The following is a 22,682-nucleotide window of genomic DNA, read 5'->3' as shown; positions in this document are numbered from 1 at the left end:
CTGTAGTCTGACCTGAGTGGCTCAGTGGTTGAACGTTGACCTATGAACCAGGAGGTTACAGTTCGATTCCAGGTCAGGGCACATACCCACATTGTAGGCTTGATCTCTAATAGGGGGCATGCAGGAGGCAGCTGATCAATGATTCTCTCTCATCATTGATGTTTCTATCTCTCTCTCCCTCTTCCTTCCTCTCTAAAACCATTTAATTATGTTAGTGAAAACATTAAGAGGAAGCACATGTAATTTTTTGGAGTTAATATTAAGTACTAGATTTTGTCCATTTAGTATGATGTTGGCTGTGGGTTTTTCATATATGGCTTTTATTATGTTGAGGTATGATCCTTCTATTCCCACCTTGCTGAGAGTTTTTATCAAGACCTTGAGCTCAGTGCCTTACACGCACTATGCTGTAATAAAGTGTTCACAGAGCTCATTATAATATTTGAGGTATTCCCAATTTCAGAGGGAATAAATTGAGCTTTCTGGAGTTTAAGACATTTGCCCCAATTTTCAGAGCTTGGTGCTCAACTTCAGAGCCAAGGTGGTGGATTTTCCCACAGCCCCCCAAGTGTTTCTGGCCAGGGAACCACCAAGGGATGTGCAGGCAACTCTGCTCTCAGGATGGAGACTAAGGAGCTGGCAGGGCCAACAAAAGTGTGTCTTGATTCAGATGACATTGGAGCCTGAAAGGAAATCAGAAGAGAGCAGCCCAAATCTATTCTCATTTGACTAACAAATCCAAGTGAGTACGAGTGAACACCAGAGCCTGGGAAGTTCGTACAATGCCCCGAGCCCATTTGTAACAAACACAGCTCCTATCTGTGCTCTGAGAAATTCAGTGGGAATCAGCAGCCAGGATGGGACTTGACCCACAGTAGGCACTCTATAACCACATGTGGAAAAATGAGGACAGAGGATGTTCCTGTCTCTGGATTCTGCAAACCAAAAGGGAGCATTTCCTGGAAACTCTATTGGTATGGTGCTAGCTTAGTCCTGAAAAGCATAGTTACTTTTTTTTGGTAATTCTGGAGAAACCATAAATCACCTGACAGCATTAAGTAAACTGAAATAATTGCATGCCTCTTGAGTTCATTATATTGGTATTTTGCATTCAGAGAAGCTCTAAATGACAAGGTGACAGACAGAGAGAAGTGTGCAGTGTCGGTCCCTGACAGGACCTCTCACTCCCACACTGTAAGCCCCATCGCCGACTTACTATCATGCCTTATAAAGGCCCTCCAAAGTTCTGCTCAACTAATAGCAAGGTTACTTATAGGGTTCACCTGGGCTAAGAAAATAAGCTACTCTACTAATCAAATTGGGGTGGATGATTGAATGGTGACTTTAAGATGTTTTGGTTGTTTGCCCTGGCAGGGAGGCTCGGTTGGTTGGAGGTCATGCTATATGCCAAAAAGTTACAGGTTTGATTCCAGGTCAGGGTGTATATATACCTAGGTTTCAGATTCGATCCCCAATGGGAAACCAATAGATGTTTCTCTCTCACATTGATGTGTTTTTTTTTCTCTCTCTAAATCAATAATAATAATAATAATAATAACCCCAGGTGAGGATTAAAAAAATATTTTTTTGGTTTTGTATGATTAAAAGATAGTATTTCCCCAACATGACTTATTCGGCAGTATTGTATTTCATATGATAAACATAGAGTTGGGTAGTTTCAAGCTGGAAGGAAATATAGTGACCATTTAGCACACTAAGGTGACATGCTAATTACTTAGCTAGTTAGTAGGAGACTCAAGACTTAAATCCACTGCCCCCAGTCCATTTACTTGCCATATTCTACTCTCTCCATATATCTCTTTAAGTACATTTTATTGTGAGTGTACACAGTGTCTATGTGGAGTTCCAAGAGGAAGAATAAAATACTCTTCCACTTAAGAAATTGAACATTACCAGTGTTTAGGAAGTGCCTCCCTCCCTCCACCTCATCCCCATGGGCAACCACTTTCCTGAATTTCAGGTTAAGCGTTCTCTTGTTTTTCTCCATAGCAGGCTACCTCTCCTGATTTGCAATATTTCTTTTATTATGAGAGCCAAATGCACAAGCGTTCCCTGAAGCACAATGGACATTTTATAGCTCTAACATGAGGTCAGAATTTTAAAGCCACAAAAACAGCCAATTAGGCTTCCAGATCAATCTTGCACTTGTACCCATTAGTCCCTTTGACTTGAGATGACACCACTGTTTCTGACCATTAAGAACTCATGCATTTCCACATCTTTTGATAACGTGAATTCCTAAGAATAATGAGCTCCTTTTGGAGATTCTGTTTCTCTAACCTCATTGCACTATTTCGTATTCTACTTATTTTATTGTACTACTAGAGGCCTGATGCACAAAAATTTGTGCAAGAGTAGGCCTTCCTTCCCCTGGCTGCTGGCACCGGCTTCCCTCGGGCCCCGGCTTCATCAGGAATGACCTCTGGTCTAATTAGCATATTACCCTTTTATTATTATAGATTGTTTCAAAACCAGATAACAACAACAAAATCAGACTTTTCCTCTTTCCAAGCATTAAAACTGTTTACTGGGGACAAACAAGACAGTTGTCATTTCTATTCCCTGATGAAGACAATATCTGATTGGTACCATGGCAACATGTTGCTTTGAGCATCGAATAGGTATTACTCACACACAATCTCACTTACAAATTTTCTTTATAAGTGTTAGAAGAGGTGTGATCTTCTCTTAGAACTCACTAAATTAAAAAAGGCTGAAGAAAATCTAATTAGTGTTTCCACAAATGCCTTTCTGGGGTCTGATAATATCGGATTACTGTTTCATATTTTTTTCCTGTAGCACCTGGTGCAGGTGCAGCACATAGATGTCCCAGCAAGCACCAAGGAAGTGGAAAACTATGGCAACACCAGGGCATGCAGGCACGGTAAACTCATTGGTTCTGGTATTTATCTTTGACTTGTGATAGTTCAGGCTGTTGCGTTTTCCCCATTCCTTCCTTTTCACCTTCTCATGGCCCGGCAGATCTGCCTCCCAAGCATTTCTACATTTAAACTCATTTCACTCATTCCACTCATTCTTTAAAGTCCAATACTTCTTTCACAAAATTTCCTAGCATTGTTGAATTTGAAATAAATATCTCCTTCTGTGTCTGCAAAACATTTCAAAATGAAATTTACTTTAAATAATTTTGGTAGCTGTTTCACTTTTTAATTTTGGTTTTTAAAATCTGTGCGTTTATTTACTGTCATTTAGTTCAAAAGCCTATGTTAAAATATTTATTTCCTTTTTACATAATTGGGAATGTGTTTTAGATACTTTAAATTTGAATTTTAACTTAGTGTTTCAGCTAACAAAAAATCTGGAAGTACCTGCCTTCATAGAAGCCTACACATGGCAAACTCCTACATTTCAATCCTACCCTGAGAACTTCATACCCTATGAAATTGTCCAAGTGTTTGAATGGATAATACCAGGAATGTTGAGAAAGTTTTGGAGTTCTGGAGTCTTCTTAGTCTCACAGACTTTTTCTACAGCTGTTGGAAAGCTGTGGCAATTTAGGTTCACAATGAAAATGCTGACAAAACCTTAGGCAGGCAGTGTGCTCAGCAGGCTCTGTCCTTCAGCAATCAGCGGCTCATTGTGAGCTTTGAGGAATGAATCTCCATGTGGTTTTATTCCAAGGAACGTTTACATACCAATCGAATCAGTCTCTTATCCCCCCTCCTGCTGACATCTGGCTCCCACAGTATGCAGGGCTCTAGATCTGTTGCATACATACACACTCCATGCATGAGCAATATATTAGGAAAAAAAGGCTTTCTTGAATCATTCAACAGGAAATGATCCCAGTTCTTTATTCCTGCTGAGTCATCAAGGAAACATTAGCTTATGTGTCTAAGGAGTGCTTTAAAACTCAGTCTAACTCCAATCTGCCTAATAAATGCAAAATATACACTGAGTGGCCCGATTATTATGACCACCTGACGTTTGTAGGCAAATTAGCCGTACACTGCATCGAATGGGATATGGAAGCAGAAGGCCTGTTCGAACACCTTTGCTGTCTGCAGTTACCAAGACAAAATGTCTCCAGTTTGCACAGGAACACAAGGATTGGACAGTAGAGCATTGGAAAAAAGTCATGTGGTCCGATGAATCACATTTCCAGTTGCATCATGAAAATGGCAGAGTGAGAATTTCATGGAAACAACATGAAAGCATGCACCCCACATGCATGAGTACAACCCTTCAAGCTGGTGGGGGCAGTGTTATGGTTTGGGGCACATTTTCCTGGCATGATTTGGGCCCATTAATTCATGTGGAACAACGTCTGAATAGCACAACATACCTAAGTATTGTTGCTGATCAAGTTCATCCTATCATGTTGATGGCGTATCCCAATGGAGATGGCTTCTTCCAACAAGACAATGCGCCATGCCACGGCGCTCGTATTGTGCAGGAGTGGTTTCAAGAACCTGAGGGAGACTTTACCTTTCTTAGGTGGCCCCCACAATCACCAGATCTCAATCCAATTGAGCATTTGTGGGACGAAGTTAAAAGAGCCATCAGGCAGCTGGTTCCACAACCATCAAATCTCACAGAACTGGACAGTGCTATTCATCAGGCATGGTGTCAGATTCCTCGCATCACCTTTCAACATCTCATGGAGTCAATGCCAAGAAGAATCGCTGCAGTATGGAAGGCAAAAGGTGGCCCAGCAAAGTACTGATGGGGTGGTCATAATAATCTGGCCACTCAGTGTATTTGTAGAACAAAAGGTACCTTTTAGGATGGCAAAGTTTGTCTATAAAGAACAGGTTTTGTAGTTTCATAGTGAAAACTATTTAAGTGGTTGTGGGAGCTTTGCTCATCCACTCATCCAACCAGAATTGGTCAGAAAGTCCTGATCACGTGACTGTCTGTGGCTTCCTAGAAAAAAAGCTGGTTGAGGAACTAGCATAGTTAGCCATTTCTGAATTTTTTATTAAGTTGACCTCACCTTGTCTCTGCTCAGGGAGCATTTTGATTACTATTCACACTAGTTATTCTTAGTGTTTAGAAATAATAGTCAAAGTATGTTGATATTCAGTCTAAGTAACCTGCTCTGAGTTTGGGATAAAGGTCAGGTGAATGGAAAATAAATGTGGCTTGTTTCCTTGAAGGTGTGAAACTGCTGAAAAACTACTCAAATATGAGGAGCTTGGAGGTTGGCAAAGAAAGAAGCCATGAGAAAGACAAAGGAACAGTGAGTGTCTGGGGACACTCTTCACTGCAGACAGTCCGTTATGTGTGCTTTGTTTTGAACAGGGTTGTACCAAAGTGTCTGTTTCCTGTTTACATCATTGGAAACGTGTTTTAGATTTTTAAAATTTGAATTTTAACTTAGTGTTTTAGCTAACAAAAACTTTTCACCACGTCTCTCCCCTCCATAGCCATGCATGTGCAATTAATCACACTATCTGTTCACTCACACACATGTTCCTATGTCTGAATATGCCTTTGAGCTCACTCACATCTCACAGGAAAGAAGAGCAAGGGAGAGAGAAGGAATAGTGAATGGAAAAATACCAAGATGTATACTTGATTATTGGAGATAATTAAGTGAAACCTAAAAATAGGCCCTTATTTCATATTATGTTCAAAATGATTCAAATTCAAAACTATTCACAGCTGTGCTGAGGGCTGATCTACCATATAGAGTTGATTTCAAGCACTGGAATCAATCATAAGCAAATGAAGCTTCTCTCTGTTCTTCTACTTCTTTTTTTTTTATTATCCTAACTGCAATATTTATTTATGACCTAATATTCATTCTGTATGAAAATTTCCCTAGTTTTCTTCCCACATATCGCGACCCACAGGTTGAGAACTGCTGCTGTAGAGCCTAAGACCATCGGAAAACACAGATATTTACATTACGATTCATTAACAGTAGCAAAATTACAGTTATGAAGTAGCAACGAAAATAATTTTATGGTTGGGGGTCACCACAACATGAGGAACTGTATTAAAGGGCTGCGGCATTAGAAAGGTTGAGAACCACTGGGGTAGAGCAATATGGCCAATACACCATGTCAGTTTTGTAAGTCACTCCTTACAAAGTTGTTAATGGTGATGAGTTTTTAAAACTCAACTCCATTAATGTACTGATCAAGCAGACTGGTGGTTTACTATTTTGCTGATTTATTAATTGATAATCCCATGTATAGAACAATGCAAAACACAGGCTGAAAAGTAAGAAATACAGGAAAATGGATTGTGCTTTTTTTAAAAAGCAAATGTGCAAGGATTTACCCTACTAGAGAGATCTTTCAAGTATGAGGAATATATCTTATTTTGGGCTATAAATAACACAAATTATCCCATTGTTTTGAGGACACTATTATCACCAGGACTGCTGAACAGACTTAGATGTGGACCAAACTTTTTGCTGGTTTTATGTTATGTTTAATTCCCTTTTCCTTACAGTACATGACAAAATGTTAGGCTTCATCGATGACACAGTCCTAAGGCTACCTTTTTCATGAAAACTTATCTGATTTTCCAACATTCCCTGACATCCATCTCTTTCAAAATGCATGGCTTTTCTACTTTATATCATTTTCCATAGAGCTCATTCTGTGTCACCAAAGGGCCTTACCATGGCCAACAATAGAACATAGCACAGTGAGTTATAATAAATATTTTTGGTCTTCTTTCTTTTCCATTAAATTGAATTCTTTAAGAGCAAGAGCTATGCCATTTTTTTTTTTTAATGAATCACAACTAGCATAGGGATTTGTCACATAGCAGGCATCCATTCTTCTTTCATTTAACAACTATCCATTGATTGCCTACTATGTGCCAAGTATGGTGGTTCCATGCTATCAGGAAGGCATGGGTAATAGCCTTTGAGTGCTAGCATCATCACTAGCATCACCTTGTTTGTGTGCCTTTACTACATTTGTCAGCACCTGGGAAGGAGGACAGGCTGTCTTTCTTGCATCCCCACAGGGCTTTGCACTGAATGCGATGGGAGGAATTTAACCTATTTAGAAAGCCAAAAGAAATCACAACTGTCCAGTGGAGAGGCTGCTGTTTCACATTTGTGTGTGTGTGTGTGTGTGTGTGGTTTAGCTCTTTACAGGTTTTCTTTAGTCAGAATTTTGTCCTAAGTTTTGAGGAATTTATTTCTGCTTACCTTATATTTTGACTCAAATCAAAAGTCTCTGATGAAGCTGTTCTTAACATTTTATTTTATCACTAATGATATACTGCTGCTTACTACTAATAGACTACATTTAATCAAGTTTGTAAAGCCAGATACAATTAGGTTACAAGGGAAGGAATTAAGACACTTCTTGGAATTAAGCCCTTCATATTCAAATAAGTACCATTAAGAGTTCATTCCCAAATCTCAAGAGATTTGCCCTAACCTCAGTCCTTGTCACATATATTGCCCTCACTGACCTCCTGTGCATTTAGACCAGAAATGTGAGACACTGTAGGATGTTTCTTAAGAAATGTACTTTAAAATGGGCAGTTTGACATTATGGATCAAAAGCCTTCAAACCTGACGTGTCCCTGAATCTAGTAATTACACTTTTAGGTACTTATTGTTGAAAAGATAATTAAGGATATTTGCAAAGACTTAGTTCTTAATGTGTTTATCATAATATTATTTATTATAGAAAATATAGATGATAACTTATGATTTCAAAACCAGTGACTTAGTTGAAAGAAAAAGGATAATCCATACATTGGTATATTATGGAGTGGTTAGAAATGATGTAGAATTATATATGTTGTTGTGGCATATGCTCATGATGTGCTATCAAAAAAAATTTAATTCTATTTTAACATAATATATTAAAACACGAAATAAGTTTTATAACTGTCAGCAATAAAATACATGTCATCCTTAATTACTCTTCATTGGCAAGATTTTTATTATTCCTGAGTGGCAGGAAGGAGGTGATTTTTATTTTCTCTTTTTGCATACTTGTGTTTTCTATTTTATCTTCAAAAGCAGGTGTAATCAAGAATAAAAGGTTAATATTTAAATTATCTCAAATATGCCGAAGTGTTAAAAATACAATATTTTGGGGAGAACTTTTACCATCTGTGTTATCATGAGCTGCCTTCCTGGTGAGATGGTAGACCTGCGGTTGCATGTGGGTAGTGAAGGTGGGATTGATCAGAGACTCATGTGTCAGGTAGAGTGATGGGCTAGCTGCCCTTTAACGTCCCTTCCAACACGGAGTCTGTGGTTCAGTCAGAACTGCCCCAGAATGAGCTGTAAGGCAAAGGCTGTGTGGCCCCTTCTTGGAGATGGCGAGCTAGATATGCCCTCAGGCCTCCTCTCATTATAGACTATTCCATGTAGAAAACGGAACAGCTCATTTTGGAAGACACCCAGATAAATTAAGTGTTTCTAAATATGTTTTGTCACATTGTTTAGAGTGTCAAATAAAGTTTTTAAAAAGAAGTGAACTTTTTTAGGGCAAATTTTGCAGAGCTTCACACACCATCATGCACACAATAGACAGTCAATAAATGTGCTAATTGACTAATAAAAACAGCAACTGCAAAGAAGGCAGATCTAAAGGGACACTGTCCCACTAATAGACTGGCACTTGGGCCTGCCCTCTCCCTCCCCAGCAGAAATCCAGAGGTGGACTCAGGCACATGCAGAGAGGAGGCAGAGATGGAAGGACTTGGGCCTGAAGATAGCTGGGTTTCTTCTCTAACCCGAGATAAGTAAAGGTAGCTGGGTGTGGCTCTACCTGCTTTACTAGAAAGCTGAGTAACTCTAAATCCAATGATTTAGGTCTTGAAAGTCCTCATCAGGATATGACAAATGAGATGTTTTTCTCACTTCAGGGGTGTCTTAGTTACCCTAGTTAGCTGGGTCAGTGTCTGCCACATGATGGGGACAGCCCCTTTAACTCTGACTTCCTGAGCAGTCTCACGGAATGCAAGGCAAGAATAATTAGAAACTTCTTTCAGCCTTCTCTCCTCTCTCTTACACATTAGTCACACTAAACTGTTGGCAAAAGGGGCAACCCGTGAGTTTTTAGAATACGAAGAAATCAAAATAGAAGTAGGTGGAAGTGTGCTTCCCTGCTCAGCAAAGTCTTCCTGTGGGAAGGCGTCTGTTCATAACTCACTCTACACATGACAGCTAAATACCTTTAGAGTGCAGAATGAGATTTTCCAATGATAGTAAGAAAGGTGGAGATTGGAAATGAACTAGAGCTATCAGGGAAAAGTGGAAACATTTGGGCTGGTAGATTGGCAACCGCTCGCATCTGGTAAGGGTCTGGTTTCTTTTGTGTTATCTAGATGGCTCCTCTACAAGGAAGGGTTGTTTCTGCATGATGGGCATGCACACCTGTCTGTCGGAGCCAGGTGACTGTTATGCAGCCTGGACTGTGGTTTAGACACACTCTTTGTGAAGGTTACATGCTATGCCCTGGTCCTGCACAGCACTCCCCAGGCTGCTCCGTGGAGAACGCTCATGGACTACATGGAGCACGGCACTGCTAGGTTGCTAGGGAAAGCCTCCAAGCATGTCAAACTCACGGCTGGCGGGCCGCATGCCTTGTTTAAATAACGAGGCATGCGGCCCACCAGCCACGAGTTTGACATGCTTGCGTGGACCCTTGTTTGTAAATGAGTCAGTATCTTCTCTGTCAACTATAGGAGGCTGGGTCTACAAAATCAAAACTGAATGTTCAGAGAATACACTCACAAAACTAACAGTGACTTTAGAAACCCTTTAGTGCAGCCTGCTCATTTTACAGATTCTCAGGACTGTGCAAAGGTCAGGTGGGGTACCTGCTCTCTATAGAAGGTGGACACGTATCTTCCTATCTTTGCTTTCACCATTTAGATAAAGTCAAAGGTCCTAGATGGGTCTGAGATGTTGTTTGAAAATAGGACTGACAGGTCTTGGACCTGTTCATGTGTCCTCTGCATGGAGACTAACGGGAGTTCCATTGCCCATCTCTGTTTACCAGGCAGTCTTCTCCCCGCCCCCCATCTCTCTTCTCTCTCTCACTGTCTCTCTCTCTTTCTCCCTCTCTCCCTTGCTTCCACACTCCCCCCTCCTGCCTCTTCTGGTGGGAATATTGGATTTGATTGGAAAACCATAACAAAGTATAAATTGGAAACTCTCTGATCACAGGATGCTATACCAGGTGCTGTATCATCTACTGTGCCATCTTAGCTGTGCATGGACTCTCGGACCTCCTTGAATGTTCTTTATATGTAGAGTTGGATGATCCTAGGGAAAATGCAGCAGTTATGCCTAAGGGACAGTGTGGCATGAAAAAATTGCATTCACATTCAAGGTTCCGCTCTTCCCTGATTGCTGGTCTCAGAACAGGAACCAATCTGTCCTTCCTGGAACAGTACAAACTGAGAAACAATTATACTTGAACAGTTCTCCACGGAACCTGTCAGCCTGCAGCACAAGGAGCTGTCTCTGATTTAATTATTCAATAAGTAAGGAGAGCGGAGAAAAGATTTTCACAGCTAACAGTATTGCAGGGCTACATCACCTTCCATAAGAAGAAAATAATTTTTAAAGAAAAGTTTTTAAATGTCATATCTCTTGTTTGATTTTCTTATTGGGTTTCAAAGAGTGTCCTTCAGCGTGTAGTAGATGGCTAAAGTCGGGTTAAAAAAGCAATTTTCTTTCTATCCTAAAAAATAATTTTAGGCATAGTCATATATGAAAATGGCTTGCAGACCTAGGATCACTCTCTATTTGCTAAATAAGAATATTTTGGAGATTTTAATTCAGAGCTATTTGCAAATTCTCCACAGGTGTCACGCCACTGATTATTCACTACGCAAGCTGTGTTTTTACATATAAATCTCAAGTTCTTTTACCATAAAGATGTATGAAAATATAAGTTAGACTAGGTTCCATCACATCAATTTTTCTTTTTCTAGAGGGGAAAAGCTCTGTTCTTATCATTCATATCAATTTAATTTATAAGCTGGTTCCTCTGTCATCTATCAGAGGAGGATTATTGAATTTAGAAGCTCTTTCTGAAGACAGGTTTCTCTGCGCAATGGAAAAGACTTTCTATAGCATTGCCTGAGGTTATTTGCAGGGGGTGTGTAGATGTTATTGTTCACTGTCAGGTATTTCCACTCTTTGGTTTTTTAATACAACTTTCTGCCCACCTTCCTTGTTAAAAAATGGCAGCCGTAAGATTAGCCTAGCGAGCTTATTCTTCATCGTGTGCTTCATTACTTGCATTGATCCTAGTGATCTTTGTAGCAACCTGTCTGATCACCACGGGAGTGATATGGAACATAATTTCCCTAGGACTTTCTGGTTTTGACATCAAGGCTTGCCTTGGCCAAGGATGAGGTCTAGTTCCCAAAGTCTGTAGCAAACCTGATGCAAATGTGAGCTTAGCAGGTTAAGTTGAGAATATGTGGTGTCAGGAAAGAGCCACAACTCTAAGCAACATACATTTTAATCCCTATGTTTTGGGTTAATAGTCTGATAAAAACTAAAGATGATCTTTTTCCTATTTTTTTTTTTTGGTATAAAATTTTACATAAAACTCTCAAAATGAAAGATGATCTCATTTTCTTAGACCCCCTCTCGCCTTTCCTCCTCTATCTCCATCCTCTTCAGGATAAAAACTTCTCCGTAATTTTCTAAATCATTGAGACAATTAGCAGAGGCACTCAGTAACCGTGGGCCACAGGAAGGTGGTTAGCGACCCTCCACCTTTGTCCTTGGGTTTTCCTTTTCAGAGTGTTCATTGTGTAACTATACGGAGGAGGGGCCCAGTTGTTCTGGAGATGAGTATTGGGTTCTTGGACAGAGATTTTGTTCGAGGTTGCCTTTCAAGGTGTATGCTCATTTACAGACCATTTTCTAATGCATGCTGGCCCTATGGGTTTCTTGGGCATTTACTGATGCAAAGATGGAAAGAATGGTCATCTAGTTTAGCTTGTGACCTTTACATTTGAGAAACTGGGGCCCAGAGAGGTTAAGTGACTTGCACAAGATCTCACAGCAAGAAATGAGAAAACCAAAGCCAGAACCACCTTGTGCAGCTTGCACTGCGAAACGTAGTCACTCACAGCTAGCTGATAATAAGCCTTGCCTTCTCCCACATTTTCTCTTCTATTTCTGTTCAAACACTCCACTTTCTCTTTCTTCCAATTTGCTTTCTGACATTTCAGAATCACACCCCATGGATCTTTTTAGAGTTTTCTTCAAACATCTTAGACCAAAGCTACTTCAGTGTGGAGCCAGGCTTGAACCAGGAATTCATAAGTAAATGGGTCACTGGCTACAGCACACCCCCATCTTCCTTTACCTATAATATGCCTCTCCCAGTCCCCACTTAAAGCACTCAGCCTAAGCTAATGTGCTTCTTGTTATGAAAATTTAGAAAGATATTCTAGAGATTCTCCAGGCCAACCCGATCAAGTCTCCAGTTAGAGCATGGCCCAGACATGTGTGTGCAGAGAGGAAGTCTCAGCAAGGCACTGCTGAAATGGAAACAAAACGAGCATAGTGCATGACTGTTTAATAACATCTATTTAGTTACAGGATTATCACATTGCCAGGAAACTCTTTCTATAGAAAATGGCTACCTATCCATCACCCATCTACTTATTTATTCACCTGTCTACCAACAGTTTGTCTAATCTTTCTGCTTCTAGAGAAGATCTGAGCAGCAGGCCCTCAGAAACATCAGAGCAAATCTGTCATAAATGGGAGAGTACTACTCATGAGATTATCAAACAACACAGCAAAACATGAAAATACTAATCTGCTAATAATATTCATTTGATAAAACTCAGTAGTATATAAACAATATATTATTAAAGATTGACATTTTTCCCCAGGTGTCCTATTTAAAATACTAAGCTAATCCTTACCATTTTCTTTTAATCTCTGGTTCTTAAAGTCAAAAGAAAATGGTAGAGATTACCCTAATATTCATATATATAAATAGATGATATTAGAGAGACAGAAAGAGCTATGACTCTTATTCAGCTTGTAAAAAAATATTACTCTAGCATACAAACCAGAAATCCTTAGTTGACTAAAGTATTTTCATAGTGGCTAAGTGCAAAATCATAAAATTCATTTTTCCTACACAGAGGGCAACTTGAAGGCCAAAACAAACGTCTTTCTATAAATCAGAGCTGACAAGTGATGGCCAAGAACAAAATATGCATCATTCACAAATTCAGTGCCAAACAGCAGGCATATAGCGGGAAGCACCATGGCCTGTATCAACAAAGAGTATTAGAACAGTTCCTTGGATGTGACAAAAGTAGCCAGTCAGTCTTTCCCCAAATTTAGAAACCAAATTGCAAGCCCTTACCTTGGAGGGCCTGTAAGCTATGAGTCTGTACGATAATGCAGAGCTGCAGGACCAGCTGTGGAGCACTTTCCAGAAAGGTGGCTAGCAAATGCAGCATACTCACATCTGCATACTCATACACCATTTTCCAGTAAAACCTCCATCTGTCATTCTCCCCACTCTGTCGGCTTCGAATACCTAAGTATATTGTGTGGAAATATCTAGAAAGAAAACATGGAGAATAAGAAAGAGATGAGTGATAATTTATCATTCAAACACCAAGGCTATATTTTTTTTTATGCAAGCCACCATATGCCAGCACACACAAGAAACAATTACTCTAGTGGCTTATTTTCAGGCCCAACATTAACTGTTTGAGTTCCCTTATTCTTAAATGTTCACTCTGAGAAGTCACTGCAATTTTAGTCTTCACTAAAAGCATTCCATTGAATTGCAATATGAAGAGTGAGGTGAAATGTGTTAGAAACTTGGGTGTAGAAGAGATTAATCAATAAAGAAAATAAAAATAAATTGAAAAAAGAGAGATTTGCTATTTTGAAAATCTACACATACACACACTGGGGTCAGTTTCTCTATGTGCTCAGCAGCGTTCAGAAGATGGATTTCTCCTGGGGCACAACACAAGTCTAAGGACTAGAATGTATGGGCTTGTAAATACTCCTTATGCCTTTTAAAAACTTATCATTAAAAATTTCAAGCATATGCCAAAGGAGAAAAAGCATAGTGTATTGAATCCACTATACCCTTCATCTAGATTAAGTAATTACCAATACATTCCCAATCTTTTTTTCCTTTGTATTTTTACTCCCTGCCACCAGATTATTTTGGAACAACTCCCAGACATCATGTTATTTCATCTGTAAGTATTTTATTAAGATGATTTACAAACAAAAATTCAATACCATTATTATACTTACAATATAAGGACAGTTTTGATATTATTAAATACTCAGTGTTCATTTTTTCCTGATTATATTTCTTTTTACAGTTTGTTTGAAATACAATCCAAACAAGGCCCACACATGATGAGTATTTGATATGTATCTTAAGTCTTTTCTACATCATGAATTCCCCTTCCGTTTTCTTTTCATTTCTTGCAGATTTTTTATTGTCTTGATTTCGATGATTGTATTTGTGTGGAGTGATTAACGTTTCTGTTCTTTGTATTTTCTTCATGTGGGTAGTATTAGAATTTTGATCAGATTCAAGTTTGGTCATTTTTAGCCGGTAATGTTGAGGACTTCCTTGAGGGATACTTTCTTGAGGAGGCACTAATGTTCTCTTTTATGGTGTCATCATCCGCAAATGATCATATCCTCAGCCCACTCACTCTTTAGGGATTGAAAATACTGATATTCTGAATCTGCCACCCTTCTTTTTTATTGGCTAGACTACTTCTGCAGCCCTTATGTCAATATCTTCACAGTATGTTTGGTTGTCTGAAGCTTATTCTCTAGTAGATCTTTTAAAAAGGTGCTCAGGGACACTGTTCTCTGACTTATGACATGTTTATAACAGCACATAGTTATCAATCTTGCCTTGGGTGAAGATAAGTTTTCTTTTGCTATGTAGACCCTAAAGTCTCACAACTTCACTTGGACATTGGTGCTCATTTCTAGGATATGTGAAAGAACTGAACCTACCCAACACAAAGGCTCTTGGATGCCAAGAGAGAAGAGTAATAGTGGGGATACAGCAAGGAAGTGAGAGACCAGAAAAGCCTGGGCAACTTTTTCACTGGAGGGTCTGGTTGGATAGTTGTAAAGTCCATGCATATGCCGTGCAAGATCCAAGATCTGCAATTTATTTATTTGCGCATGTTAAATCTGTTACTTTACTGCATAAAGTGTTGTTGTAGGAAAGTCTGATAAAAATCTTATATTCCTTCTTTTATAAGCTACTTGTTCTTTTTGCTTGGATATCCAAAAAAAATATTTTGTTTCTTTTTAAGACCTATGATTTTATTAGAATATATCTTGATATTGGCTGTTCTACATCCAGTTTCCCAAAATGTGGTATGCCTCTTCATTTTGTAGATTCAAGTTTCAATATGCAGTTTCAAGTGGTTTTGAACTATAGTGTTTAGTATTTCTTCTCAAATCCATTGCTTTGTTTCTTCTTTGGGGTGTCCTATTTATTTATGTTCTATCTTCTGTATGTCCTATATTTATTAGTGTCTCTGAATATTTTTAATCTCAAATTGATTTTCATATAAAAATTTTTCCCCCTTTCCATCTTTTATGAATCTTCAAATTATGGTGTTTGAATAGTGTCAAAATTAAAGTTGAATTTTCATTTCTGACCTAATTGTTTTTAAAAATGTGAATTCTATATTGAGTTATATCATTTTCTTAAATGTTAGCTTTTCTATTCATTTCTTTTTTAAAAAATCCTCAACTGAGGATATGTTTATTATTGATTATTAGAGAGAAAGGAAGAGAGAGAGAGAGAGAGAGAGAGAGAGAAAGCATTGATCAGCTACCTTCCATATGCACCCCCACTGGAGATCAAACCTGGCTGGGCTCTACTCATTTCTTTTCTGACTTTTTCTAATCATGATTTATATTGTTCTTTCATGGCTTTTATAATTTTCTTAAATTCTTCCAGGTCATTTGGAAATATTTGTTTTTATCTGTTTTCTACATGTGTTTTTCTGGTATACTTTCATTATCTGTAGAAAAATCACTATTTTTCTTATTCCCTTTTACTCATAATAATTTTGAAATTTTTCTCATTGACAAGTTTTAAAAATTAGTTAATTTAATTTTCATGTACTTTCAGGAGGGGTTAAGTGGGCTAGGATAGCTTTATTGGTGCCAGAACCTCAGAGGCCTTCCTCCCTTGTTCTCGTGAAGTGATAAAAACATCCCTTGTTAACTTCTGAGATCAGCTGCCTCTGTTCCCCTTCCCCTTCCCCTTCCTTCTTTCAGTGCTTGTGGTTGTCCCTGTCTTGCTCAATTTGAAATCTATTCCTGCAGATTCTCCTTAGTGTGGAGGCTTGTGGAAGGCTCTTCAGTTTGTTAGGGATGACTCAGCTTTAATAGCATAAACCCTTATTGCCTTACAGTCCCCTTTGGCTCACTCTTGCATTGAATCATTGAGAACACCCTTCTAGTCTCTATTGCTCCTCTAATTCGGCCCAATGCACTTTCCAGTGCCTGTTGGGGATTTGGAGGTTCTCCTCGTCTCAAGGCCTTCCCTCTGCCTCTGCCTGCGTAGTTGCTGATATAACGAGGCTCTTATAAGCTGTCACTAATTTGTTCCTGTGCAATTATGGGGGATCTCAGCACTATATATACTAGAGGCCCAGTGCACGAAAATTTGTGCACTGGGGGGCAGTCCCTCAGCCTGTCCTGCACCCTCTCACAGTCCGGGAGTCCTCAGGGGATGTCCTACTGACGACCCATGGGGAGCGGGACTAAGCCGCAGTCTGGCTTCCCTCTGTGTGAGGCGACCAGGCTGGCCTATCAGGGGACAGCGCTGCCCCCATCACCCCACCACTGCCACCACCCGGCCTCCCTCTGTGGGAGGCGACTGGACGGGCTGATTAGGGGACAGTGCCAGCTCCCCCCATCACCCCTCCACCACCACTGGTCGCCGATCACTGTTCCCTCCCTCTGCCTGCTGGCACGCGCTTTGGCTGGCTTGGCACTGCCTGCTTGCCGCCCCCGCCCCCCGCTGACTGGTTGTTCCGCCGTTTGGTCGATTTGTATATTACACTTTTATTATATAGGATTGTCCATGATTCTTCAGTTTTGCTCTGATTATTTTAATGGGATACTTTTGGTAGATTCGAAAACTGCTGCCATTGCCACTATATTTACAGAACAGTAGCATTTTAAAACACAAAACTGATTTAATCATCCTTCTGAGTCTTTGATTTCTCTCTATTAGTAGTTATAAGATGAAGTGTGCTACAGTGCAATTTACAGGAACGTCCATGAAAAAAACCCATGTTCCTGTACCATCCCACAGCTATAGCTTATTGACCAGCCCAGAGCAAGCTGCTGGTGTTACCTTACTTATAATTGTGCTTTTTCACAAGCTCGTTCTTTTCTTAGAATAGCCTAGGAATATCCTTTCCTGCTTCTCTGACTGGCAAACTTGTTTTTGAACTGACAGTATTTGTTCAATCATTACCAATAATCATTCACTCTTCCACGCATTTACCTCTCTACCTGTGTCTATTAGTTTCCTAGGGCTGCTTTAACAAAGTACCACAAACTGGTAGCTTAAACAACAGCAATTCATTGTCCACCAATTCTGGAGGCTAGATGTCTGAGATCAAGGGTTGGCAGGGTTGCTTTCTTCTGAAAGCTGTGAAGGAGACTCTATTAGTGCCTCTCTCCTGGCTTCTGGTTTGCTGGCAAACTTGCCATTACTTAGATTGTAGATACACCACCTTAATCTCAGCTTTTATCTTCATGTGGTGTTTTCTCTCTCTTTCTCTCTCTCTCTGTGTCAGTTTGTGTCCAAATTTCTCCTTTCTATAAACACAGTGATATTGGATTAAGACCCACCCTAACATCTCATTTTAACTTGATCATCTGCAAAGACCCTATTCTGTTCCCAAGTAAGATCCCATTCACAGGCACAGAACATTAAGACTTCAACATCTTTTAGGGGAACACAATTCAATTGATAATACTCTTCTATCAATGTTCGATCTTGTTAACTCTATGACTTCTCCTCCTGTTTGGTGACTTCCAAATCTGTACCTCCCACTCCAACCCTCACCAGAGATCTGAAACTGTATGTCCATCTGCTTACACATATGTCCATCTGCTTTCCAGATTTCCCACAGGTATATGAAAACAAACATATTCAAAACACCTTATTGCCTCTAAATTTGTCCCATCTCCTATACTGATAATCCATACCACCATTCATCCAGTCATTTAAGCTAGAAGCTTAGGGGCCATGCTAGGATCTTATCCCTTTCTTAGCCCTTACATTTGATAAAGGACTATGTTCTGAAATTTTCATCTCCTTAATATGTTTTCTCCTCTTTCTAAAGTCTCAGGATGATTTGGGAGGCATTATAGTATTTAAAGCCACAAGACAAGATGAGATCACCCTTTCAGTGAAATTGTGCCAACTTAATAGGCTTGGCATGTCATCTCACTGGGCATGGGTGTGATGCCCATAAAGAGAGGGGTTTTCCTTTAAAAGGCACCATACCTAAATATATGAGGTGACTCCAGGGGCAGGGAATCCAACTTCTCTTGGGGAAGTGTGAATTCTTAGGAAGTCTGTCCCTTCCCAAGGCCTGGAGTGGGGAAGGAAGACTACCTAAGGGGGCCCAGCGTTGGCTGCCTAAGGTGCCAGGGTTATTTCAAACTCCTAAGAAAAAGTTGAACCATCTTTTTCTCAGTGGCTATGCTGGCAAAAGCCACTTACATTCAGAAACTTCTTACTTGTAAAGTAGTCAGAAATGGCTGGGCTGCCCCTTAACTTGAAAGGAAGGAGAGTAAACACAGAGAATCTAAGGCACCTTCAGGGCGAGTGTGAGCCCGTGGCCCCTTGTCATACACGCTCTGGTACATGCTAAGGGTTTTCTCTCATATGCAGGGCAGCAAGGCTGAGGAGCTAATGTCCTGGGTCTGTCCTCTGCCAGTAACAAGGGGGAGTAGGAGGATAAATATCCTAGCTGCCTCAGATGAAATAATTCTGAAATGTGCTCTCTACTCCCTGTCAGGCTGGAGTCCCAGTTGCCCATGGTGGTAACCATATGCTCTTTGACTGCCTTACCTGCCCTGTCCCACGTCCCTGTCACTACCAGTGCTTCCTAGAATTGCCTTCAAGTAAACCACTTACACTCAAACCCTCCCCCTAGTTACATCACAGGTTCACAGCAGCACCCCAATGATGCGCTTTGTTCCTCTGGTCATTAAAGCCTCCGAAAATATCACTGGCATCATCTCAGTTTCATGCTCATAACCCCAAAATGGCTCCCAATTTTTCTATTGTATTTTGATTGCTCTGCTCAGCTCGAGAGCAACTGCCAAAGCAACTTCAAATTGCTTCATGTGCTTTTTAATCTTGACTCTCATTTATGTATATAAAAGCCTAAGCGACTTTTCAACTGGTAGCAATGATGTGCATTGACCAACAGGGGGAAGACACTCAGTGCACAGGCATAGAAACATGGAACAGACTGATGAATCTCAGAGGGAAGCGGGGAGGGGCAGAGGAAGGGGGAGAAGAGATTAACCAAAGATCTTATATGCATACTAGAGGCCTGGTGCATGGATTCATGCACCAGTGGGGTCCCTAGGCCTGGCCTGTGGAGATTGGGCCAAAACTGGCAGTCTGACATCCCCCAAGGGATCCTGGATTGCGAGAGGGTGCAGGCCAGGCTGAGGGACCCCACCGGTGCACGAATCTGTGCACCAGGTCTCTAGTTAAATTATAATAAGCCCGTCAAGGTAGTTTTTCTGTGGTACATATTTTCTTCCCTGCTTTGTGCCTATCTAACTCATCAGTCTAAATTTTGATTCATTAATCTATACTTAGAGTTGTCCATGTCATATATATGAGTTTGAACCTCATCATTCATATATATAGTCAAGAACTAACATCCTTACCATGAACACACCATATGCCAGACAGGCTCAGCTGAAAATGCATCTTTGTTGGCTGACAATTGACAATTATGAATGTAATTAAATATCAAAAATTCTAATACTTTGCTTGTTTTCAGTTGATCATTCTGCTACACAGATCTCTCTCTGGTGCCATAACACATTTTATTATCAATGAGTGCCTCTGAGCCAATTTTCTTTAAAATCACAAAATAAATCAAGAGAGAATCGGGCATGTACACTCATTCTTTCAGGATATAATTTGAGCTGTACTGGTAATTTATGAACTAAAATTATATGCTGTGTTTTAGACTCAATTCAGTAACATCAATGGTCAGTGTGACTTGATTTTGTGTGTTTTTAAAATTTATCTTTATTGTTGAATGAATTACAGATGTTCCCTTTTTCCTGCCATTAACCCCCCTACCCCACCCTGCTCCCACATGCCCCCTACCCCTGGCCTTCATTGCACTATGTCATAAAGGATAATCTAACCGATTTCCTGCTTTATTTAGAGGATGGATTTGAAGAAAAATAATACTAGTAAAAATCTAACATGCTTTTATAGGCTTTTCCCAAACTTCTTTTGTGGTTTATGGAAATGTGTTCATGATGATGTATTAAATATTAAAAGCAATGTAAGATTTAATTGAAATTTATAGGGCAGCTTTTCTTAATATGGTTTATTGCATAATTTTTAGCATGTTTCATAAATAACAGAAGACAATCTACATCCTTCTGTGGTTTTACGATTGCCCAGAATTAAAAGTACCCTTGCTGACATTTAAAAAAAAAGTGCTATCCCACCCAGACTCAAACTTCCGACCTGGTTTTGAATGGTAGCTGAGGGGCAGTCCATGGAACTAACCCGAGGAAGGTATGCCAGTGTATGTGAGCAGTTTCAAGGTTGGCTTCTGCCATTCAGTCCCGTGGAATGAATGCACATGATCAGGTAAAGGGAATTAATAACAACTTTCTACCTAAAATATACTGGTACTGGATAAAATGCTTTATATACTTTTTTTTTGGTCTTCCAAGACACTTTATAAAGGTAGTGTTATTCACAGTCTTGAACCTATGAAGAATCTTTGCCATAAGAGTCTTTGGTCAATTAAGAAGCTCACAGCTAGTGAGCAGTTGAGCTGATCATAGACACCATGTTTGTCAGCCTCCAAAATCCATGTTATCTAGACATAGCCATTTCCACTTTCTAGCATCCTAAGTCATTAAACAACCTCAGTTTTCCAGTCCAGGAAAAAATGTCAACTACCCATGACTGAATTGCCACTGGTCTTATATTAAAATACTATTTGGGTTAGAACTAACTAGGTCCCTTAATATGGACTTGAACCTGATAATATACTGTGTAGTTCAGAGTAGCCTTTGAAGTGTGAGTTTCTAGAAGGCAAGGCTGGGATTCCTAACACCAAGCAGTCTGCTTGTCAATAGATGCATGAGACAGTTGAATTTATTTATTGATGAACTTCACACACAAACAAGCATGATCTTTCTTGAGCATTTGTAAAATTGTCTCTATAAATCCAAAATATCAAAAATCATGTCCTAAGGCTTGATATGATTGAGAAATGATCCTGCTTGACTCACCTCACTTCATTGTGTCCTGTCTCCCAGCCTCCAGTCCAACTTCACTCTAGCCCTTCCTGAGTCCATTGGCTTTGCACAAGGGGAACCAAATAGCACTTTACTGAAGCTGCAGTTTATCCTCCTAATCACTGTCCCTGAACTATTTACCCATAGGATCACCCTTGACCAAGGAGGATCAGAGAGTCATTGAATTAAAGTTCTCTTTTTCTCTTTTCTAGGCTTGCCAGCTCCAGTTGTTCACAATGGTGACCAGATTGACAGAGCACCCTGGGCTGGCAGGCCTTCCATTTTGCCTCCCATTCCTGCTCCCTGGGATCACCTCCCCGAATAAACCATGTACATACTCCCTCTTGTATCAGCCTCTGGTTTTTGGTAGATTCAGGCTAAGATGTTTACCATAAGTGAATCTAAAGCTTGGTTTTTCTCATCAAAAATTGTGTGGGAGGAGGGACTAGGTAAGTGACAGTTGCCCAGATTAAAGACGCATTTTTAAAAATAAAATTTAGAAGAGCAATTTTAAAAAAATAGATTCTTTTTTATTTTTATGAGCAGCTCTCTCTCAAATCCATCTGACTTTCCATTTTCACCATGCCTGACAGAATTCTTACATTTTTTAAACTTATTGCTCAATTAATTTTGTCATACAGGGCATGCCAAACCACCTGTTTCTGTAATCAGTTCATGTTTTCCAGCAGCTCAGGCAAGAGACAATACAGAAGACATGCTGTTCATAGCAAAGGGAAGACACTTCATGTTGAATGTGGCAGCAGGGTGATCATTACGTGTTTGACTTTCTTATAACACCATGAGGAAAATACCCTGCCTTTCTTGTCAAGAATATAAAAAACTACTTATCCTGTTCTCAGAAGAACCACAGGGTTCAGAGCTGAGAAAAGCTACTAAAGAGTCTCCCTTTAGAAAATCTTCATCCAAGGTATTTCAATAATGCTTTCAGATTATGTGACTTTTTTAGAGCCATCTCCTTCATATCTACCTGTTTATTAAAATACCCATTTATTTTACCAGTGTCCCTTCCACCACCTAAAAATTCTCTCTCTCCTCCCTATAAGGACAGAAATAAGCTAGAAGCTTAGGGGCCGTGGCATGTCATCTCACGGGGCATGGGTGTGATGCCCATCAAGAGAGGGTACAGATTTGG

At 39.9% G+C, this 22,682-nt stretch overlaps 1 protein-coding gene across 1 annotated transcript in view; it reads right to left on the bottom strand.

Moving 5' to 3' along the window:
* XKR4 (XK related 4) overlaps positions 1 to 22,682 on the bottom strand; it is a 288,730-nt gene that overhangs the window by 93,319 nt on the left and 172,729 nt on the right. The window contains exon 2 of the mRNA XM_079796666.1: positions 13,335 to 13,534. Coding sequence (XP_079652792.1) covers positions 13,335 to 13,534 — 200 coding nt within the window. The remainder of the gene's footprint in view (positions 1 to 13,334; positions 13,535 to 22,682) is intronic.

Source organism: Cnephaeus nilssonii (genome assembly GCF_951640355.1).
Source record: "Cnephaeus nilssonii genome assembly, chromosome: 18".
Classification (NCBI taxonomy): domain Eukaryota; kingdom Metazoa; phylum Chordata; class Mammalia; order Chiroptera; family Vespertilionidae; genus Cnephaeus; species Cnephaeus nilssonii.
The sequence above is the reverse complement of the archived record's forward strand: the minus strand, read 5'-3'. Positions and strand labels throughout refer to the sequence as shown.